The 23,471-nt window shown below is 39.6% G+C and overlaps 2 protein-coding genes across 5 annotated transcripts; both read right to left on the reverse strand.

Moving 5' to 3' along the window:
• Nucleotides 1-6,743: 6,743 nt before the first annotated feature.
• Nucleotides 6,744-13,687, reverse strand: ptger3 (prostaglandin E receptor 3 (subtype EP3)). The gene is made up of 2 exons (XM_048977530.1): nt 12,627-13,687; nt 6,744-11,036 (listed from the first exon to the last, which is right to left on the reverse strand). Exons 1-2 carry the CDS (start codon nt 13,467-13,469, stop codon nt 10,725-10,727), a joined length of 1,155 nt encoding a protein of 384 aa, XP_048833487.1. The 5' UTR covers nt 13,470-13,687; the 3' UTR covers nt 6,744-10,724.
• A 3,801-nt stretch (nt 13,688-17,488) lies between these two features.
• zranb2 (zinc finger, RAN-binding domain containing 2) lies at nt 17,489-22,146 on the reverse strand. 4 transcript variants are annotated; one of them, XM_048976921.1, is made up of 10 exons: nt 21,995-22,146; nt 21,186-21,238; nt 20,979-21,087; nt 19,952-20,034; nt 19,781-19,857; nt 19,429-19,575; nt 19,185-19,336; nt 18,541-18,627; nt 18,044-18,196; nt 17,489-17,792 (listed from the first exon to the last, which is right to left on the reverse strand). In XM_048976921.1, exons 1-10 carry the CDS (start codon nt 22,060-22,062, stop codon nt 17,726-17,728), a joined length of 996 nt encoding a protein of 331 aa, XP_048832878.1. In that variant the 5' UTR covers nt 22,063-22,146; the 3' UTR covers nt 17,489-17,725. The 4 variants fall into 4 exon arrangements, with proteins under 4 accessions (XP_048832878.1, XP_048832877.1, XP_048832876.1 ...); XM_048976920.1 differs by having other exon boundaries at nt 19,185-19,339; XM_048976919.1 differs by having other exon boundaries at nt 17,489-18,196.
• Between the last annotated feature and the right edge of the window lie 1,325 nt (nt 22,147-23,471).

Raw genomic sequence — 23,471 nt, forward strand, 5'->3', positions numbered from 1 at the left:
CACATAGGTTTGCCTGTTTTTTGTTCGAATTCTAGACCTCTTTTGGACCACTTGATCAATAGTCTTCTTTTTTTAGCTTTATTGGAGTATGAATAAATGCTTTTACCAGACTGTGAATGTTATGCAGTATCCAATAAACCCACATTCTGCAGCTCCCAATAGGTTTAGTGGTTAGAGTTGGGTTTGTACTCCTTCACAAGTACAGTTGCTGATTTCTGATTACATTTCTGAGTATGTTTAAAATCAAAACACATTGATAATGTAAAATTGCTGTTTTCAACTTTCAAATAGGTGTCCATTGGTTGATAAGTAAATAATTGATTACTAAATGATTGTACCTTATTGAAGTAGTTTAGTAGGATCATGTATACCATGTATAGCATTTCATGAATGACTGAGACATAGTTTATTGTTTTTTTTATGATTAACGATCAAATGACTAGCTAATTATTTATTAGGAACTAGTTTTTGTGGCTTTCACCTGTAGCCTTTGGGATAGACCCCCCGTGACCCTGAACAGTATAAGTGGTTACAGAAATTGGATGGATGGATGGATAGTTGCTATGGATAAAGGTGCTATCAATTGTCTGCCTATGAATGATTTGTTGAGTCAGTGTTACTGATGCAAAGAAGGTCCTTCGTTAATAACACAAATTAACTAAATTATTATACAGTTATGAGTCATTAACAAATTGTTAGTTAAACATTAAACTGCTGGCGACTAAAAATGACCTTCATCTGCTTGATCACATGGATATGTGGGAATCTGGGATGTAACAGGGAAGTCGGAATATTTGATCTGTTGACTGTTTGCATTTGTTGGATTTTGCATGCCTCATTAGGCAGAGAAAGGCTGCTGCTCCCAAACATTGTCCACTTAATCCACTGATTCAATGTACTGCTGAAGGGATAGATCAAATAGGCCAACAGAAGTTTTGCAAAGTGATTTCATACTCCCTTAGAAAAGTATTTTTAGTAATTGTGAAATACAAATACATAGTAGTTCATTTTGATATATGCTGTGGCCACTGCATTTCATAGTTTATTTTGGCAACTTACAATAAGGTATTTGGGATCTTATTTTTAAATACATTTTGATTTATCTTTGCCAATCCCTGCTTGAACCCCTTGTTTCAGATCAGTTATGCTTTCAGCACCCTGACTGTTACCAGTTGATTTTTTTTGCTAGACCTCTACAGCAGGCACTGCCAGGTGGCCCTGACTGCCTTGGACCAGAGGCTGTAGTACTTCACTGTGATGCCCTTTGGGTTATACAATGCCCCAGCCAGCTCTGACTCTCATTAAGTGGCAGTTTTTGACTAAGCGCTGTGGACATGGATGGGTCATGGCATACATGGATACTGTGTTGTAATTATTGCTGCAAATGTCTAGCATGAAGATCGCATTTGAGGTACATGCCTGGAACTCCAGGTTCATTGCTGGGATATCTGCGCTACCTTGAAGGGGCCTCCTGAGTTCCTTCATGTTGATGCCCCCTCGGGAGAGTAGGGATGTCCTTGTGGTGATCAGGCCTACAGTGGCCAATTGGGAGACTCGAGAGAATTCCTTGTGTGCCACTTTGCTGTTGTGCCAGTCAGAAACAAAATAATTTTGCAAGTTTAAAATTCTACAACAACACTTCAAAATCTTAATCAGGATCTACATTTGTTTCTCAGATTACCATCCTCAGCAGCCACCACAACATCCCACCGCACAAGTTTTTCACAGCAAGCATGCAACCGATTAATGATAAGTGGCCAGCATACAATCGAAACATAAATTCTCTCTACTATTCTGTGTGTTGCATTTGCACATACAGTGATAGTCCTTTCATAAAGAGTTTATTAAGAGAGCCAGGCAAACAGAACTCGGATCGGCAGGCAAGCAGGCAGGTCGGGGTCACAGTTCCAAGAAGGTCGATAGCCGGGGTAATCAGTCCTATGGATTTACGAAAGACAAGGATTGATGAAAATGGGCTCATCGGAGGGAAACAGGAGGTGGAAGAGACTGGAACAGGTACAGCTCAGGCAAGAGAGGAGAAATGCAAGTCAAGGCAGTAATGCTCAGTACAGCTCATATGGGCAACAACACCTTGCATTGAATGCGAGAGCAGGTTGGTATTAAAGCTTGTTGTAGAATAGGTGTGTTCATTGATGAGCTTAATTGGCTGATTCCACCTCACGGGTTATTAATACATAAAACTATAAGTACCTTTAAAAGTCTATAAGTAATTTAAAAATTTCCATTAACATTCAGGAATCAGCTCAGATTGGTCTGAGTTACGGAGTCTATCAGGGGCGTTTCTGGCTATTACGAAAAATTAGGGGCTACAGTAAGTCAAAATTTTCACATATTTAAGTGAATCAAAAATATAATTTGCCTGGTGCAAATTTTGTAGCCTAGTGGTGGGAAATTCATGCAAACCACACTCTAAATTCCTCTTTGTCAGATGTACGGTAACCCTAACCAATGCATATAATGCCATAACTTTGAAATTGCATTTTCATCTCTGGCCTTTCACAGTCATGTAGGAGCTCTGGAGTTGATATATTGTGTAATTGTTATTGTAGGCAAAACACACTTACTATAGAGAATATCCATTTAGTGTCAGCATATGTTATTGAAGACCACGTCCATTGTGCAACTTATTGAAAACATAAAACCCGGTTTCCATAGAGAATGTCCAGTTAGTGTCAGCATATGTTATTGAAGACCATGTCCATTGTATTTAACATGGCTCAGTCTTCTTGAATTAGCTTTAGCCAGGGGTCAGAGACGTGCATCATTAATTATTACAAGCAATTATAGGATTTCATGCCTTTAAATTTATGTGATATAAATGCCTACCTTTCAGAATAAACATGAGCGTATGGATATGGACATTTATGTGCGTGAAAATTGGATAACGAAGACGTGAGGCCAAAAATGTACAACACTTCGGTGCTGGAGAAGACTTAAGAATACCATGGACCACAGGTAAAACAAATGATCAGATTCCTGATCGAACCAAGCCTGAAATTACACTTTAAACACAAATGACTCCAGATGAGACATATTAACAAAAACACTGAAAACCTGAGAACTCGTTCAGCGATTGGGATGTACAGTTGATGTTTTTTTTTTTTTACTTACTAAAATACACCTAGACCCAATAAAGACTAACTATTTTTCAGTTACTTAACCCAATGTTTTTCTACTTCTGCTATTGTGCTATTAGAACTGGCCAGGAGTGCCAGGCTTAGTCGAAAAAAAGCTTTATGTTTAAGTCACTATTTTTCATTTAATTGTCTAGTAGACTGTAAACAAACTTGCCACGTAATCAATTGTGGCTGAAAATATGACCGAGCTACAGCTAACACCCATTTATGTATATGTGTTCCACAATCACAATCTGCCCTGCAGTAAAAAGACAAGCTCATGGACAAATCTTTGAAAAGGATAATTTCTGAAAACATACTTGTTCCAGAACCAGCATAGTAAGAGCAATGTGATACACGTTATTGGAAAGAGTCAATTAGTAGTGTGCGTTAATCAATGGTGTACCCTGGATTAATCGCTTAATGAAGAGAGCGCCGTGGCAGAAAAAGGTTGGGAAACACTGACAACCTACAGTGTGTCGACAAATTCAGACAACCTTTTAATGTCAGTAGGGTATAGAAAGACTCATAATCTGAAGTAATCTGGATTTAATTAATCTATCTTTGTAGTAAAGTCACTCATGGTGTAACGTGGGTGCAGGCGACATTAATGACAGACCTCGGGAAAGGTACTCAAACGTGGACTGGACAAGCCGGAAATAGCATCAAACAGCCGGGAACAATCAGGATTTCACACGAGGTTAATGAGGGGGCGTGGCACACAGGAGGTTCGTACAAGCAGGTCATGACACATGGCACATAAAGCCGCAAGCTGATCTAATTTTTTGTTTGTGTTTTTCCAAGGGGACATCTTACCTTTTCAGCGTGTTGTAGCTTGCGATGCTGTTTGAATTGTTCCTTCATTTTCAATGCACTGGCAAAGACTGTTTGCTTAGCTAAGGGCAACACTGAACAAAACAGTATTAAAGAAAAAAAATGCTAAGAAATACATTGTGTTGGCGATTATGTGATTTCTAAATGCTGCCCATGAACCGGCGGAACAATTACAGGAAACGTGCAATGTGTTTTCAGAATGGAAAGCAAGGGTGGATGACATTTTGGGTTTCTCGACATATGGTTAATGATGAGGTAACTAATTATTTATAACTGAGTTCTCTGATTGCATCTGTGTATGACGGAGCCCTGCTTGATGTGAGACGTGTGAATGATTGTGAAAGCACACCTCCTCACTAGCATGTGCTGAGTGGGACACTACTGTACATCAGCAGTCAGCCAAACTGATGGTCAGGTAAGCTCAACGACATACGCTGACAGCAAATTGGAATGATTAATTAAACAGCATAAAAGTAAAACAAGCTCACATTAAAAACAAAATTGTTAGTATAGCTGTATAATTATACTCTGGTGTACTGAGTGAATGTCACTTCAGCCTTTGGCAAGCCTTAAATATGAATCCTTCTGGTAAAATCTCCAGCTGTAAACAAACCAAGCCTTAATATCTAAGCTGTGTAAATCATTTTGGTAACCAGCCAGATGAAGAGAAGGTGCTTGCCATCTCTTCCAGGGGTCTGCAGTTGCTCTCAAGATGTTTCAGTTTTGGTTTTAAATAGTCCATGTGTCTATATATATTTGTGTAAAAAGGAGGCCTGGATTTCTGTAAGAAACAGAAAGTTGGGATTATGAGCCTCATAATATTGTATTTCCAGCAGTAACATTTGGTTAAGGATGTGTCCTAGGTAGATTTTTGGTAATCCTATACCTACCTTACACACTTCTTTCACAATTGCCGTTCTGTACTTTAGCATCAGCTTAATGTTTCATGAAGTGGTTAGTACACTGGTGCGTGGCACAAATAAACAAAAGTCAATTTAAGGACACGATTCATCTAAACCCAGAGGGGGATTGATGCATAGTTATTAGCCTCAGTGCCCCAGGATGCATCAGGCTCCCACTCCACCTTGGGAAAAACAGAACTGTTAAATTTATTAAATCTGGCTTTCCGATCGATCCGCCGGAACTCCACCCCCCCCCCCCCCCCCCCCCAGCTTGGCAAACTTTACCGCCAGGACCCTGCATGCTGATTAACGGATTATTGATGTTGCATCATTTTTAATTCTATCTCGTCTCTATTTCAACCCAAAAAAGAGCTCGAGTGGCCCGCTTGGGAAAGGTCCTCTTAGCCAGCAGCCCCAGGTTATGTAAGTTTGACACCCCTGGGTTAGTTAAAGCCTGTCACCAGCCTGCAGTGCATGGCTGTATAAAACATATGAACATATGAAAGCCCTGTTACTGACAAGCTAAGCTTATAAGTTCACATTGTGGACTTCGAAAACTGGGAATGTCTGTATATTTTATGAACATTAATGTTTGTTGCTCAACAAAGAGGAATACATTTTTTTTTATAAAAATTATTTATCCTAACTGTATTATGTTGTCTGTAAATCCATAATTACAACACAAGACTTAATTTTTTAATAACTCGTTAATTACGACAAACAACACAACACTTTTAATTGGATGGGCCAGCTGTCAATCAGTTTTAAGTCCTCGGTTGAAGTCTTTATTGCAATAGATGGCAAGAGTGTGGCAGTGTGCGGCTCAGCAGGATGGGACTCTGTGCCTGGAATCTGAAAGTCACTGGTTTGAGTCCCAGAGTCGGCTGAGTCATGTCACCACTGAGCCCTTCAGCTTTGCCCTTAACCCACAAATGTCTGACACAGCTTTTTCAAAATAAATAAATGAATGATTATGTTGCTTTGGATAAAGGCATTGGGCAAATTAATAAAATGTAAGAGATGAAGACCAATCTGGAAGGAGGTCAAACACTTAAGGCAGCTGGAAAGTCAATATCTTCTCATTTATTAATGTCAATGGAAAAGCTTTATAATGACTACTTCAGCATGAATACATATAAAACTTGCATTACAACTTTTACAAAATCCAAAAGCAAAAAAGTAATGAAACTTGAGTATGCAAGATTTCCTACGAGAAGTTCCATGCCAAGAATGCAATAGCTTTGCTAAAATAACCTTAAATGGACTTTTGGGAAAAATTCTTCCAGCACTGAAATCTAACTAAATTTTCACTGCATCTACATTATTAAACAGGGGTAGATAATTGCCTTCAATTCATATAGGCATGCCTGCTCCACAAACTGTATTTGTAAGGCACAGATCTGGAACAATTCCTGGCCATTCCTTAGTGTTCTCAGAACGGCTTACCTGACCTCATGGATCTAATGCATCCCCTATTGTATTCTCTTATAGCAATAAACATTGTGTAACCCTTATCAGCACAGTTAAATGTATTTAAAAAACATTCAGACACATTAGGGATATAGTTATGGCTGGTGCAGTATGTACTGCTACAAATATGTCATAAATTAAGATTACAGAGCATTAATGTTTTAAAAAACCATTAGCAATGAAGCTTATGCAATTATATGAGTGCATTCAATTTAACACTATTATCTGAAACATTTTTTTTTCTCAGATTCAGAGCCTGTGTCAAATTACAGCTTTCTGGTAAAATCTCAAGTGAGTACTGCAAGATGCAGATCTCTTTAAATGAAACACAAAGCAGTTCCATTTTCAATTTCCGGAAGCATCTGTGATTAGTGTTCTTCACATTTTGAGTCTGTCAATGTCCAGTAGTTCAAATGTAATTTATTAACGACCCGTGAGTCAGTGGAATGTGTACATAATGGATCGCAGTATAGCAGTATACCTTTTTAAGTGGGTCACAACACAATGTCAGCCTTCATTAAGCATTCACAATGCTGATGTACTCGCAATTATTAGTGTTATAGGTGCAACCGCTCTGGGTTATTTTTTCATGCAACATTTAAGTGCTCAAAATGGAATGGAAATCATATTGACTTTCATGATACATATCTTATTTACATGAACAACATTTCGTTTTATAAGTAAATTATTAATCAGCATTAAAACATGAGTGTGTAGATAGATTCTCCTCCTTTTGTAAAATATTGTACCTTGTGTGATTTTAGAACCTCTGCTTCATTTGTGGCTTTATGACAAATTTAGTAATAAATAACTTTCACATTACAGAAATTCAGTCAAAAACACCCCACAGATGCACATAAATATAGGTCTGTACACATATCATTAATTGCAAGATAAAAATACACTTAAAATCATTGAAATAATTTTTTTGGCAATGTACACCCCTGTTCTCGTGATTCTTTGTGTTCCTAACAGGATTCCCAAAAGAATTATTATTAAGATTATTACCTGCCTCCAGAAAACCAGTCAGTATAGCTGCTTGAATTACATGGCATGACAAACTGAAGCCATTTTGCACTGGTAGATTCTCCAGGACATTGAAATTACATTCAGAGAATAAAGTAAATGCCTCTTCTTGGCACAGATGGCTGCAGATTTCTGAATGGTGAAGCGCCGCTGCTCCACACATCTTGGTTACTGAGGAGTATATTCTAACCAACTCTGCATTTCAAGCCTTTGAAAAACTGGTCAAGTTTTTGAAAAGCTTTAGTTAAATGTTCAACATCATTAATCGTGGAACAATCTAATTATACAGTATGAATGATTTTATCCAGTGACTCTGACATCTGTGAAAACAAGGCTGACACAGTTTTGTCTCAGGAAAATAGCTCCTCTCATTTTCACTTGGTCTTCCTTCTATTTAAAAAATAAAAATTCTAAGAATAATAATAATAAAGAATAATAAAGAAGCCAAAATGCTCAACACTCATGATCTGCAGTGCTCAGTGCAATCAAATTCATAGAACTGTTACAAACTAAAAAAATAAAAAATTACAGGCATGGCACTCTTGCCAGAAGTAAATACAAGAAGTTTTCTAGGTCAGTGTTTTCCAACCCGGTCTTTGGGATCCCCCAGACAGTCCATATTTCTGCTCCCACCCAGTTCCCTGCCAGACAATCCACATTTTTGCTCCCTTGGGAGCAAAAACATGGACTGTCCGGAGATCCCAGAGGATTGGGCTGAAAAACACTGTTCCAGGGTGTCTAAAAACCCCAAACAATTTGATTTACAATTTGCAATCAATTAGCCATAATTAACTTTCTGAAAAGCAACAAGCCAGCTGTTTCAAGTTCACACTAGCTGGAAGGGAAATTGACAATAAATCACATTGTTAAATGACTCTAACGTAAGGTTCGTTGTCATCAGGAGCAGTTTGGTGTTTTACAGTCATTAGGTTACACATAGTGTGATGACAGTAAACTATAATTAAAGTAGTTTGGGAAATTCTTCACGAGAAAGAATCCAGGATTAGAAGTGTTAAAAGCTAATTATGGGTAGCTCTTCCAAATGAACACCCGTCAGTTAAAATGAGTGTTCATCTGCAATGTTCAAAAGGCATAAAAGCCAATAAAAGTACTCAGCTCAGCTCTGTGCTATGTCTGCCGCATTTCTGACTATAGATGGAATTATTTCCAGGATGTAGCTAATGGCATTATAATGCTCTTCTGTTTGATGTACTAGCCACTACATCCGAAATTTCCTTTCGTAGGATTAATAAACATCTTCATATCTCATCAGCACCTCTTCTATACTTGTATAAATCTCCATTGGCTGGGAATGATGTGAATTAGTGAAGAACACATCTTCCGTATTTCACTTGTCTTAAAAAGCAGATGTTGTTGAAATAATCTAGGATTAAAGGTGAGTAAACCTAGGTGATGGATGGAGAGAAGGACACACGTGGTGAATCTGTCTCTCTCTGTGGTGCTTCCTATACTTAGTTTTATAAAAGGCAAGAAAAACTACTGAGAGTTCACATTCTTCATGGTAAATTCAATGAGCTAGACCATACATTACACAGAAATTCCACATGTTATTAAACATCATTACATTTTACTAGTAGTTATACTATTTAGCTGACTGTGTTATAGCTAGCTAACGCACTGACTGAATCGCTACACCAGACACAACACTGAGAATGTCATAGTCTTGTTTTGACATTAAATCCGGCTGGTCAGTACAAATACGAGCTCTAAGGTGAGCTCTAAACCTGGCTCTTGTCATCCATAGCAGCTTCTATTCTCACTCCTTATGGTCTGATAAGGGTGCTCTCCATGTAGCCTGGAGTGCAGCCGGTACTTAGCCACTCCCTCAGCTCCTTAAATTCATTGGGTAGCGAAAAACAATCAGAAATATAGAACACTTATGTACAGATAAGAGCATACATTCATTTTTTTGCAGTACTTTAGAGAGCACAGTGGATCATTTTTCCCTTCTCACTTCATCTCATTCTGAAATACCACTTACATGGTGGATTAGATATTTTTTTAAATTTTAGGACCCGCTGCTGGTGGTGTTTATTCTGTTCTGTGGAAAAAAATATCCAGCCAAACCTTATGTACACGCAGCCTTCTGTGGACTGTAAATGTAAAAGTAATCTTTGAAGTTCTTTGAAGGACTGACGTGCTGCTTCACAGTGTTCCTAAAAAATGTCCAGAGAACATCCGAGCCCAGAAGATGGCTGAGAGGTCCATCTCAGGCTGGCTGAATGTCGAACTGACGTCACATGCTTCAGACAAACAAAAAATCCGTGCATAACTTCCTTACTTCTCCATCTGTGAACTTCCAGGTGAGAAGCCAAAAGCCACTTACTACAAAGCTTTCAGCCACAGTGTCAATTACAACATCAATAAATATAAGGAAGTATTATATCTTTATAATTTGCACTACATTTACCTGTAATATGCCATAGACTTAGTAAAGATAGGTTTACTTTTCCAGTTGTGATTCAGGCAACTTAAATGAATCATCTTATAGCATAGTATTCTGTTATCAGACCTTTGTACAAGCAATGTTAACAGCCTCCAATGAGTTCAGAAAACAGTATTTCCCCTCTCCTCAAAGCTCTCTGCTGGTTTATATAAGTGATTTAAAAATCGTGTGTCATCACAATCTGCCCCCCCCTCCAACTTAGTGACCTGGTTGTTAAGATATCCCTTCCAGAATGCTTTTGCCATTGATTATTCAGGTAGGTGTTGACCTGCTTTGGCATTACTGCTGGTCGCACCTCCTCCGGTGCCCATAAGTCAGCTGCAGGGTCGTCAACCAGGTTCCACGAATCGGCAGCGTTTGGCCCCTTTGACCCTGGAACGTCTCCCTGCCACCTCCTGCTGCAGAACCTTGGCTTAGGTGTTACCCCCCCACTTCTGCTCCTTTCTCCTTAACCAGAGCCAGTAGCTGCTCATTTAAATAGTAACCTGTTGGTCATCTCATTGATCCATTCAAAATGAGTCAATTTTCAGTTACCAACATCCTAAGCTAAAAAAAATATCTCCTGATCCAGCTTAAAAACGTTTGCACAATGGAAGCCTATGGAAGATACCTATAGACATACCAGTTTACTCTTGCTTTTGATTAGTCTGTTTTTTTTTTTACCAGATTCTCTGAAGGAAACCATGGTGTTATTGCTGTTTTTTGCCATTTTACTAATTTTTTGTGTTTTCTTTCCTATGCCTGAACCTCACATGATTCATGCATCTTGGTTTAATCCTTCAGTCTACTGTACTGCACTTTTTATGCTGTACAGGTAAAAGTGATGCAACATATTTGTTATTATTATCAGTGCTTGTGGTAGTAGTCAGCATGTGATGCTTTGCTATGTCATTGCTTCTCTGTTATGTCATTATCAATGGCTGCCTTGTTGAGAGCGTCCAGGGTTCCGGCTGGTTCTTTATGTGCCTCTTTGGAGAAGTTGGATACTGCTGTGGCCATCTGGCAGAACTTCCGAAGTAAGATCTCTCTGAGCAGCAGGTACACCCACGGGTCGAGGATCTGGTTCAGAGATGCCATGCGGATGGCGGTGAGGAAGAAGTTGCAGTCGACCTTGGGCTCCTGGCCACAGCTGGATGGCACTGCATTGGTCTTGCACAGATGTGAGGACCTCTGTGTTAAGATCATCTTCAGCATTAATATCTAAAAAAGGGAAGTGGTACATTCGAATGGTACAGAGAAAAGACATTTTGTATTGAAACTGCATTACTTCATCCCAATTAATTAATAATAATTATGGATAAGTCATAAATGATTAAATTGCAATAGTATTCTCAGTTGTGACTTGCCAAATATACAGGACCCATTTAGACTTTGTTTTGTCTGATTGCAGTATTTAATTGCAATTGTACAAAGGCTCTTCCCACATGATGTACGGAAAGATGCAGAAAAATTCTTCCAGCACATTGTTAATACTGCTATGCCATTTAATGCTGGGGCTCAGACAGACTACATGAATATATTTCTAATAGATCTAGTTAAATTTGCAGAAAATTTGATTAGTGCTGATGTAATATACATATTAGTCACAGAGATCATTTACTGGTTAATGGGGGTCTTGCAATGTTCCTGCAAGTGTGTTCGAGACAGGCTAAATCAGCATGCAGTATCAACAGAGGGGGGGTTAACGCCTATTCCTGAAGCTAACATTACTGATGACCCCTAATACAAAGCAGTTCAGTGGAATTACCTATTAGATAATGTATTTATTCTTGAATAACAACTGAAATATGAAGGGGGGGTGGGGTGTATAAAACAACATAAAGACCACATGGAAAAAAGGGGCTCTGGAACTTAATTATAAATGCATACACAATTACAGAGGTCAGTCATATAAGGCCGAATGCCGAAGATGCGTCAGCAGTGAAGGACGTCAGACAATCAGCACCAAATAAAATGACTTGACTTCAATGTGTGTGAAGCAGCATGAAAAAAACTAACAGAAGCTGGACAAGCCTGAAAAGTCGGAGTCCAAAAGGAAGGGGCACAAGAAAAACAAAAAAAAACTGCAAAATCATTTAAAATATCATTCCACAACAAAAATGCCTTATATGTTCATTCCAAGAAGGAATGAACCTGTTCTGAAAGCAACAACTGGTTTTAAATCCCTGATATCAATGCATTGTTCGGTGTTTCCATTGTTTTGTACACTTCCAGCCCATATAATATCTTTATAGATAAGAAACAAATAAAGATAACAGTAATCGGTGAAATGTAGAAAGGCTGGATTATGGATACATATTTCAAATACTGATATTAAATTTAGTAAGGGCCTAATTGTTGCCAAATTGCATTTTTTCCTCTTTGACTGTCAATTATTCTCTCTGCAGCAACTAGGTTTCCTTTAGATAGCCCACATACATATCCTATGACCACATATTTCATTCAAACATTATTAACAATCACGCAAAACACATCTCCTATTGCACACTCCATATTTTATTCTAACTACAGTATACTGTTGACGAGGATTCATTGTGAAAAGTGATTTATAATTTTATTAAATACGCACGTATCTGGACACTAAACGTAAGGGGTTTCTTTTTTGTATGCAGTGGTTACGGAAAACTTTCCCACTAAATGTTAATAATACCCCACCGTCCCTGAACAAGATAACTGGGTGGAAAGATTAATGTCAGCCTAATTGTTTCACTGCAAGAATTTCAAACGTCCAATATTTATATTGCTACGTCAGGATCCGAGATGTATGTTACATGTTGCAGTGATACATACCAGCAGCGGGGACCAGCAGATGACCAGCACGCACATTATCCCCAACAGCTGGATGACAGTCTCCATGGTTAATTTCTCCCACTGCTTTGCCGTCTGGGACGAGCCAGGCTTAGTTCTGCAACGGGTTAAGAGGAATCTGATTGTGATGGCGTTGCAGAAAACAGTAACAAGTAACGAAAAAATTCCCAGCACAGCAAATGTGGTAGAAAAAAACACATTGCCGAGAGTGTCCCTGTCACCAGTGTCAATAAAACACCACGTGCCGGGCCACTGCAGCTCATACTTGCCGACACCCGCAATGGGTAACAGGGCGAACAGCAAAACAAGGCATGAGATGAGCGCCAGAGCTGATTTTGTAATACTTGTTTTCATGTGGTTGGCGTACCAGAGCGGGCATGTGATGGCCAAAGTCCTTTCAATCGCCATCGAGCTAGCCAGGAAAAGTGGGCACAATCCAAACATAGTCATGCACACCCCAAAGAAAGCGCACAGTCCTCCACTGGGATCTATCCGCTCCCATTCTAAGTCTGCCCAATAGACCGATATAACTATAGGGCTGGTGAGGAGCTGTCCAGAAAGATCCGTCAATGCCAGTGAGCCAATGCAGAGAAGAAAGGACCTTTTCCTCTTGTCCGCTTTATTCCTATAAGACCTGTACACTAGCAACAGAGCCAGCGAATTCCCAACCATTCCAGTTATCATCATTGTAATTGGGAAAGCCACGGACACGCAGCGGCTGATTTTCGTGCTATTCAGGAATTTGGTAACGTTGTATTCCGTCATCCTTATAGCTGACAAGTTGTACAGGGCGCCCACAGAGCTGCAGCCCTTGGAGTTCCTCATAGTTTTTCATAAACGCATTGCACTGGTCCCCGGCTCCGCAAGCACTCAAACTTCACGCATAATGCCGGGGAGCTTTTAACCGGGAGGAGGCGGCGCCACTACAGATGATCTCCATTGACATCAAGCCAGTTGAAATACATAGGCAAAAGGACAAATATTCAGTTTTAAATCTAAAGCGGTGTAATTTCCGATAATGCTTCTACTTGAATTTCTACCTCTTCTGCGACAAAATTTGCAGATAACATATTGCCAACAAATCACACATCGTTAATCATTTATGATAAAAGCTGGATTACGCAATGGTAACAAGCCAACTAGAAAACGGGAAAATGTTTTAATTATTCATGTCCAATGAAACATAGTCAACGATTTATTATAACTACAAAATACAGGAAACGTCAATTATTAGTAATTATAATCTTATACATTATGCGAGTGATATTTTGTATTCCTTTTGCACTTTTAAATACCGTTTCTACCAGCAGATCCCCCCATATATTCCGATTCCTAAAATACTCCACGACTGCCACCTTCCGTTTAAAATTAGTACTACAACAACTAAGTTAGAAGTTTTACTGTATGAAAAACTGTATGTGCACACCGTGCAGTTAGATCACAAATGACTGATGTAAATTTAACAACTATTTCAAATAATAACCCATTTTCTTGAGCTCGGTTCAGAGAATTGGAGAACAAAATAATGCTAAAAAAACCATGCTCAATGGCAATAATAAAGTGTATATATTCTATTAAAAAATTACTCGTAATACTCAGTATCTCGGTATAAGCACGTTAAATCCTACGATCAGCCAACTGTCAATTAAAACATCACACTACTAGGAGTATAATTGGATTGCTTGTTCAGTTCATTTTGATCATATGAGTTGGACAATGTTTGAGCTAACAGTAAGACGCAAATAAGCTGTGGATAAATATGCTTTAGATCGTTTTTCACTTTGCGCAACGTGGAAACAACCTCGCCTATGTCTGTATGTTCATGTGCGTGTGTAAATGAATATGCAAATATCGCACCTCCGTGCGGCACTGACACGCTCTGTAAGCACTACCTTACCCTAGCGCAAAGTTATGGTGCAGGAGATGGTAGGGAGTGGAAGATTTAAAAACACACATACACGAAGACACACGTTTGTATTCACATCTTTGTGGGGACATTCATTTCTATGGTAAAACCCTATTCCCCAACTATAACAACCTTAATCAGTCCTAACTTCAACCATAAGTAACCAAATAGAGTACAAGACTTTTGATATTTTTAACTTGTAGATTGCAGTCACAGATTTTTGTAAAACTTAGCTTCCCCTATGAGGAGCGAAAAAGGGTCCCCAAAACATATATATATATATATATATATATATATATATATATATATATATATATATATATATATATATATATATATATATATATATATATATTTATTTATTTATTTTTTTCCCACAATATCGGGACATTATACGACTGTCTTGAAAGACAAATCTATCCCAGGAAGCAGGGGACACCTTGTATGACATACCAAAAACTTAAATAGTAGGCCACATAAATAATACAGCAACTCACAGATAACAGTTCACATGATTGCATGTTTCTAGATTGGTGGAGACCAAAAATCCTAGAGAACTGAAACTTCCAAACAATTCGTCTGTTCAGCCAGCGTGCCTCTTGCAAACTGAAGAGTCATAAATCAGTGTGATTTGGTTAAATGACCCTTAAGCATCTTTATTGGCTGTGACACAGGTAACGGTTATCTGTGGAACACGGAGAGCTTCCCCGACCAGCACTCAAGCTTGTTGTGAAAAACCTGCTTCCTTCAGCAAAAAAAAGAAAGAATTGCAGAGTTTCCAATACACAAGGCAATTCTGGCAGTAGCTGAATTTTAACCAAGTCCAGGGACTACAAGTTTAACTAAGTATATTTAGACTTTGCTGTTCCATACAATATCCTTGCAATGGACTGGTAACCTGTTAAGAGCGTACCCCGACCTTGTTCTCTGCTTTGACTGGGATAATGGTTCACGGTTTCAATGAATAACTCCAGATCTCAGGCTGAAAGAATTTTTTTTGCAATCTACATGTTTCCTTATGATGACATAAAAATGCTCTTGGCAGAGGTAAAACCAGGGGTGTGAGGCTGCCATTTACTATTTATAAATCTACCTGAGCGTTTCACCACTGTTTCTGTAAAGGTATTTGGTTGTTGTGCAGTAATTGTCATAATAGTATATTGATGCTTTGCACAGAAGTGTATTAATAGAATTAGATTGCTTGGCCATGTCACATGAAGATATAATTCTAGTTAAGATGAAAATTTAGACAACGGGGCAGACAGAGGACATTTGTTTTCCGTCAAAATGCATAAACATCCTTTTGGAGATAAGACATGCAGTCAGTCTGCCCTCCGTAACCTCAGAAAGATGTGAAATGCGAAGGCTATTATTTCTGGGGTGAGATACACCTTCCTTTCTCAGTGTGACACTTCACACTGGGAGGCGATTGGGAGACAGAAATGATGAATTCAGACAGCTATGACAAAACTGTTTTCGATGAATACCCTGCGCTATGAGACATTTTGAGGCAGAACTCTCACTCTAAACCGGAAAGACAGGTAGTCTGAATCTACAGATCCACACCCTTCCTCTGTGAACAGGCTGTGTGACAGTCCTTAGCAGAAGGCACAGAGAAAATGAGCTGGCTCCGATGGATACACAAACGTCTGCTCTGGCAGGGAAGGTAGAGAAAGGACAAACTGTAGCAGGGCTGGCGGCAGCTGCAGCAATAACTGCAGCCTGGATTTCATACTGAGCTTATTGTGTATTATAGCATGTCATTAGGGTCGAGGAGGGGAAACTTTGTCAGACCGCATGAAGGTTGGGCTGAAACAGCTTCTTCATTAAATCCATTCTTCAGAAAGTGACACATCTGATTCCCCATGACTATACTGCAAACTGAACATGCACTGAAGGTTGCTGAGGGGCAGTGCACTCAGTGCCCGGGTGACGGGGGGCGCTTTCAAGGTCACGGGCAGGTGCAGGGCAAGTCTTTATACCTAAAACCGGTGTTTTGAATAAAGCTTTTCACAAACTAAATGAGTATGAGTATATATGACAGCTGTAACATCACTAATAAGGGAGAAAACCACAGTGACAATTTGTTGACAGGTTTTTATTTACATGTTGTTTACATTGCAGTTTAAAGGAATTGAAAGACCATTTCAACCACATTCTATTACGGGTATCATATAGAAAAAAGGATCACTAAACTCTCTTACTCAGCATACACTAATTATGGAGTTGTACAAAAGGGCAGAGGAATGAAGCAGGGATTCTTGTCTTCACAGTAAAAATATTTCTATTCTATGACTTACTCAGAGACAGGGCTTTTTAACACGGCAATGACAAAAAAAATTTCATAGCGCTGTTAAGCTGCAAAATTAAGGAACAGAAAAATGACACACGAAGCCCAAATGATGCGGGAAAAGTACAAGTTAGTGTCTTTGCACTAAACGGCTTAATGGTCACTGAACTTGCTGCAGGAGTTACTGTCAGGTGTGAAAGGGGTAATAAGTAGTTAAAAAACATACTTACCTTGGTTCAAAAATAAAGCAACCAAAGACTGTCAGGCCCCATGAAAAATACCAGATTCCATCTCATACAAACCTGCATTAGCAATAATATGGGTAGAGTCACCCAGTTAAGTAAAATGTTATATTGCCATATTAATGCTAATCAGGTCTGGGAAAGTCTCACCCCCCCCCCCCCACCCCGACACCCCCACCCCTGCCACGCAAAAGAAGAAAAAAAAAAAAAAAAACAGTAAAAGCAGACTTAGTTTAGGGATTGCCAAACCTCTTTAGATTACGCTAACATTTACTCTTGTACGATTTAGCCAAATATCATTAGTCTTATATAATTTGGATTGCAAGAAATTCATAGCTGGCCTTAAGCACTTCTAACTACCTTCATCTAGCGAGACTACGGTGCCTCCTATATGATCCTTAAACTGTTGAAGGAGAGTTTGTTTGGACAGCGTACAGATAGCAGGAGATTAAGCATATTTTCGAAAATGATGATTAAACGCCTCCCCCCTCCCTGCCCCCCAAAACACCTCAGCAAATACTGCCATTGATAGGCAGATCTGAACAGCATCAACAACTTATCTGAATTGGAAACAACATGCACTGTGATTTAGATCTACGCAGATCCGAGTTAAACTTCCTTTAAGGGAGGGAAAGTTTAAAATTTATTTCTTTTTTGAACTTGATGATTGGGAGCCTGAATGGGAGGATCCAGACGAAAAGCCTCCGCGCCTGAAGGGAGAGATCGGGGGTGGGGGTGGGGAGGAGAAAAAAAAACAAAAACAAAAGGATTGAAAGGAAGGTAAGCACACTGGCCAAGTGCAGGCAGATAAAGCCTGGCTTCATGGGTGTCACTTCAAAGCACCCGACTCGAGTACATGCTCCTTTAATTCTGAACACAGAGCAGCCCCCCCTGGGTGAAAGTGTAACCTAACCAGACAGTAACAAACATACACCACTGCTTATTCCACATAAACCCAAACCTTTCAGACGATCGAGATCTAGAACGCCTTTTTTTCCTCTCGCCAGACGAGGACCTCGAGCGACTCCGTTTCTGGGCCCGTTCGGGCGAAGACGAAGGGGAGCTGGAGTGAGACCGTTTTCTCGGGGAGGACGAACCCTTCCGAGATCTTGAGCTTTTGCAGGCCAGGGGAAGGGGATAAATCATAGGTGCTCAAATTAGTGAAAGAACAATCATGGACACTTCTGACCTCAACATTTAGATTGACATAGATTCACTGGAGAAGAGGCTGTTAAAGGAAACACTGAATGACGCTTTAATATCGACTGCAGCCACAGATTTTGTACATCTCAACAACGCTGCGGATTGTGTTCCTGTCAATATGTTCTTAGCCAATTTACAGGCTAAAATCCCTGAAACTGACAGGCTGGTCCACAAAGGCTCAAGACAGGAACGTTCTCTCTCCCTCTGCTGTGACACACGCACTCTCCCAGTAAGAGTGCATGTCACCTAATTCACCTGGAGTTGGACCGACGCGAGCCAGCTCGGTCTTGGGAGCTGGAGCGGGTTCTCGACCTGGAACTGGATGAGCTTCTGGACCGGGACCTGAAAGAAAGAATATTTATCCAATATTTTTTCCAGGAGACAAAAAAAAAAAAGAGAACAAGGCAAAACAACAAACAGCTGCACAAAACAAAAAGGAGGGAATCAATTTTCCAAAAGGAGATTGACAGTTATATACATTTCAAGGTATATGACACAAGAGCTAAAGCTGCAGATTTTCATCTGACATTCACTGACCAGCAGTGTGCAGGTACACATTAAAAATACAATTCCTCAGGAGTGCAGGTTCCCTGGCGTGCTTCACAGAAAATGGATATTCATGCCAAGTTCTACGTTTCTAAGAATAAGTGGTGGCAGAATCTCACTTTGGTCAACTCGTACGTTACGTAACATGAACAACCAGAAATAAAAAAAAAGATTACTTTAAAGTTAGGCTGCCGCATTTGGGTGTGGGGGAGGGGGAAGGACAAGGACACAAGCATTAAAAAGTGTGAGGGAAAAGGCTGCAGAGAAAATATTAAGGTGGATAGATCTGAAGAAAAAGATGGCGCTGATACTGACATTTTGCCTGGAGTTACCCTTGACCTGTACCCGTTTACCTGGACCTGGACCGTGAGCTGGAGCTGGAAGAGCGCGATGAGGAACGTGACGAGCCCGACCCACTGCTTTTCTTCGCAGCAGGTTTGGCGTCCTCGTCGCTGGCGTCCAGGTCATACTTCGACAAGTCCGCATCATCTTCTTCATCATCATCCTCCTCCCAGAAGGATATACACAACTCAAATAAACGGCAAGAGTTTTTTTTTTTTTTTTTAACAATAGTTTTCGAAAGATCAGAATTCTTACATCTAATTTGTATTTCGAAAGGTCTCCCTCTTCCTCTTCCTCCTCATCATCTTCGTCATCATCATTCTCCGGTTCATCTTTAGCACTTTCCTTCGAAACGGGCTGGCTGACGGTTTTCCCACGATACTTTTTCTTCTTACGGCCAAACTTGCAAATAGAGAAGAAAGAACAATATTAGTGAAATATTTCTATGGCTACATACTTTGTTAGCTTAACTAGTATATATGTATATAAACTCAAAAAACCAGACAATACTGTATTGGTCTAATTGTATTTAACTGATATTCTGACCACTTAAAATGAACTGGAATACGTTTGGCCCCTTTTACTGTAAACTAGTGAAGATATTCACCTCATCGTATTCACCATCAGATTCTTCACGTTCAATGTACTCCACATTCTCCCTTTCATTGAAACCGCCACCATAGCCTGTTAAAATTACAAGTTGTGATCTGTTACCAACAAACTGACAGTACAGTGAGTGACAGATGTATACATTTCACAACGTGTAAAACGTGCATACCTGTCCTTTCCTCTAGCTTTGCGTACTTAGGGGTGTTGCACATATTACACTCTGACCTCCGGGCCCAGTTCACATTCCCACAACTGGAAAAAAAATCGAAAGGAAAGTAATGCTTCTAAAAGCACAAGTACAAAGGAAACTTAACTGAATGAGACAGTTACAGCTCTGGCTGAACTTCTAGTTGCTTCTGCATAAACATACAGTGCAACAAAAATGCCGCATGCTTTAGAACTCCCTTCTGCAAGCGGATAACATAGGCGATCAATGCGAATAAACAATTTCTTAGAAATAATAGTTTTGTTTGCTCTAAAGTCCACCCCAAATCCACTGGTGCCGATCTAAAATCCTGCCCGTTTCACCTTTAGGCTCTCAGACTGTGCACAGCCTATTGCATGCACAGGGGAGGTGATAGGACAGTGAGGTCCTCTTCATAGCCTCCCAAAATTCTTATTTCCTTTTGCCTACCTATGCTGTATCATGCAAAGGTTTTAACCAGGTGAGCTCAGGAAAACTGTAGTGATTACGGAACTATCGGCACTGGAGTGTTACTTTGTATTCATTTGTATGACAGTGAACCATTCCATTTGGATGACGACACCAGCCAATAAAACTACTTGGTCTCCCACCAAACACTGCTACTTGTATGTATATTTACTCACCAATACTAGATATCATAACTAACAACCTGTCTGGCTGAGAAACCTCTTTCCATTCTAATCTGGGTACGATACATTCTACCCAACCTACGTTCCGTAACTTATGTTTGACATTGTGAATGTATACACCAACACTGGCAGAACAAATTCCTAGTACATGCAGTTGTACCTGCCTAATAAAGTGAATTCTGAGAGAGTGGTTAACTACATTATAATACAAGAGAACAAAAATTCATGAAAGGCAAACACTTTTCATGCTAAGGTCTCCAAAACTAAGAAATACATAAATGTGCAGGTTGTTACATGCATTTCAAACACTGTGCGCTTGCGGTTAACAGATTTACGCAATAAGCCGCAGGGGAACAACTCACGTTTTACACTGCCAGTCATTGGCACTGAAAAGGCCCCGGCTTTTCTCCGCCAGGGTCTTCCCTATCTCAGTTCCTCCTGCTTTCATCATCTTCGCTTCCGTTGTTTTTTCTGCAGAAGGAATAACGCACAAATAACGAATCAGGGATGTTCGATACTAACATTCACACATGTGCTACGCTGTTGAGGAGGAGGGGGGGGGACCTCACCTCTGCCACATCTGTTGCAGTTTGTTCTTCTAGCAAAGTTTACATTCCCACACCTAAAAACAAATTTAAATGTACATATTTAACAAACATGCATTTATGTTTTCCAATTACATTTTGCAGAGATAAGACAAAGCACATGTGCATGAAACGATCTGAAACTAACATATAGGCAGCCATAAAACCTACTTGGGTATAGTAGCTAAGGAATCTTTCAGTCAATACATGTGTATCATTATTTGTATATACCTTTATATTCAGACAAATCGTCTGAAAAACAACCACGATCTAGACCTTATGGGTGACAACCCAAACTGCAACCTATTTTTTTTTACGTTCAGCGGCACGACTCGTACAAATGACATACCATGAGTAAAAATCATATAAAAATAACTTTCACTTAAGTAAGCAAACCGACATATTATAACGCTGGATCATTAACACCAAGCTATACAGGAGGATGTACTTCTACTTGTATTTAATACACGCAGGTAATAGTTAAGGTGGTTAAGTTCATAGTTAGGACAACGGGTCCCATGCAAAGTCTTGAGTACAGCATACAGCTAGTAATTCACCTACATAAATTATGAAAGTGAACTTACTGTCTAGCTAGGTAGCTAACTGGCTAACTGCAACGTGAAAGGCCTCGTTAAAGTCACGTAGCCTGTCAGCTAGAGGGCTGTGCGAACCAGTCGTTCATATTTCCCCTCTGCCTTACATAACGCCATTTCTTTTTAAATGACACCATTACCATATATTTTCAATACGCCAGTTCCATAATTGGTTTACAGAGAAAACAGCGCTTTCCTTACTTTTTATCTGGGCAAATCCAGTCACCGTCGCTCACGCGAAAACTCTTCCCCGACATCTTCCCCTCCATTTGGCTGCCCGCTGACGTCCGGATAAAGAAGCGGGGGGACTCGTGGATACTGAATCTTATTGAATCATTATCCAAACAATCCCATATTCTTCCCGTATCTTAAAATTGTATTTACCATTTTTTAAAACAAGACGCCATGTGCTTTTTAGTCAAAACACAGTAATGTTACTAAATTGCTATTCGAGTTCTTTTTAAATCAGGCACATGTAAAGATAGCCGTAAAGGGTCCTTTAGTCTGCACGTTTTGGCGGCTGTCGCTGAATAAATGGGTCCCACCTTCCCCATCCTCTGTGTTCCATTTGAAATGACGTTAGGAGGAAGCTTACCCTATTCACATACATAGAAAGGAAGAATTAGCTGTCATTAACACATACCCTTATATGTATTGACAATGCTGAATTTCTACAATGGCAAATACAATAGTTTCCACGGTCTACTTGAACTATCATACACTTGGCTGTATAATGGGTAATTATCTCCAGACATCCCCATGATTTATACATATTTCGAAATAGTGTTTTACATAATCTGCCATAAGAGGAGCCTGGTGAGATGTGAAATTTCAATTGTGTTTTAATCAATTCATCTCTAATATGTCTTTACATGAATTTTATCTAAGTAACTTAATTATTGAGGTAATTAAATGATTGCTGGAATGTCAGTACTTTTACATGAACAGCTACGGTTACAGCTCGGTTATGCCACTTAATCAAACTTCCGTCCTTGTCCCAGTACTTATACACAGAAGGGGAATCTATTTATTGATCGAAGTATGTCCGACTCAACTACAATAGGTGGCGATATGGCTTCTTTCAGCTCGTTAGTACTGTTTTTCCGGTTGACCCATTATGTCACAGACGTAAAAAAATAAAATCAACAATAATGGGTGCGTGCACAAATGAAGTGACGCAAGCTTTAATTGCGATCTGGTCGGAAGAACAAATAGAATAAAATCAGCGTAGCATATCAAGAAATAAAATATTTTGTGTAATATACTACGGTATTGGAAAAATTATCCACTATTCCAATATGATTTTGTTGTAATGAATACTGGGGCATTTATGAAACAAAAAGGAGTTAAAAATAAATTTCTCACGAACCTGTCTAGGAGTTATTGTCTCGGAGAACGCATGCAGCGCAGGTAAATTTTAAACGAATTTTTAAACATGCACTATGGGACTGGGATGCCTGCCTTTACACACACATGAACTTTTTATGACATCCAGTTCTTAATACATAGGCTCCTTTACAGCTATAACAGCTTAACATTTTCTGGGAAAGCTGTCCGAAACGTTTAGAAGTGTTTATGGGAATTTTTGACCATTCTTCCAGGAGAGCATTTGTGAGGTCAGGTACTGATGTTGGATCAGAAGACCTGGCTCCATAGTCTCCGCTCTAATTCATCCCAA

This window comes from Brienomyrus brachyistius, chromosome 15 (assembly GCF_023856365.1).
Source record: "Brienomyrus brachyistius isolate T26 chromosome 15, BBRACH_0.4, whole genome shotgun sequence".
In the NCBI taxonomy this organism is placed as follows: Eukaryota; Metazoa; Chordata; class Actinopteri; order Osteoglossiformes; family Mormyridae; genus Brienomyrus; species Brienomyrus brachyistius.

Bases quoted from the DNA above. Each gene is read 5' to 3' on its own strand.
- zranb2 (XM_048976918.1), bottom strand. From the start codon at position 22,062: ATGGAGGGGAAGATGTCGGGGAAGAGTTTTCGCGTGAGCGACGGTGAC. The intron at 20,035-20,978 runs GTGAGTTGTTCC...TTTTTTTTCCAG, and splicing joins AATGACTGGCAGTGTAAAAC to TTGTGGGAATGTGAACTGGG. The intron at 19,340-19,428 runs GTAAGAATTCTG...TCCTTCTGGGAG, and splicing joins TTTCGAAATACAAATTAGAT to GAGGATGATGATGAAGAAGA.
- ptger3 (XM_048977530.1), bottom strand. From the start codon at position 13,469: ATGAGGAACTCCAAGGGCTGCAGCTCTGTGGGCGCCCTGTACAACTTG. The intron at 11,037-12,626 runs GTATGTATCACT...TCCCTTTTTTAG, and splicing joins TCTGCTGGTCCCCGCTGCTG to ATATTAATGCTGAAGATGAT.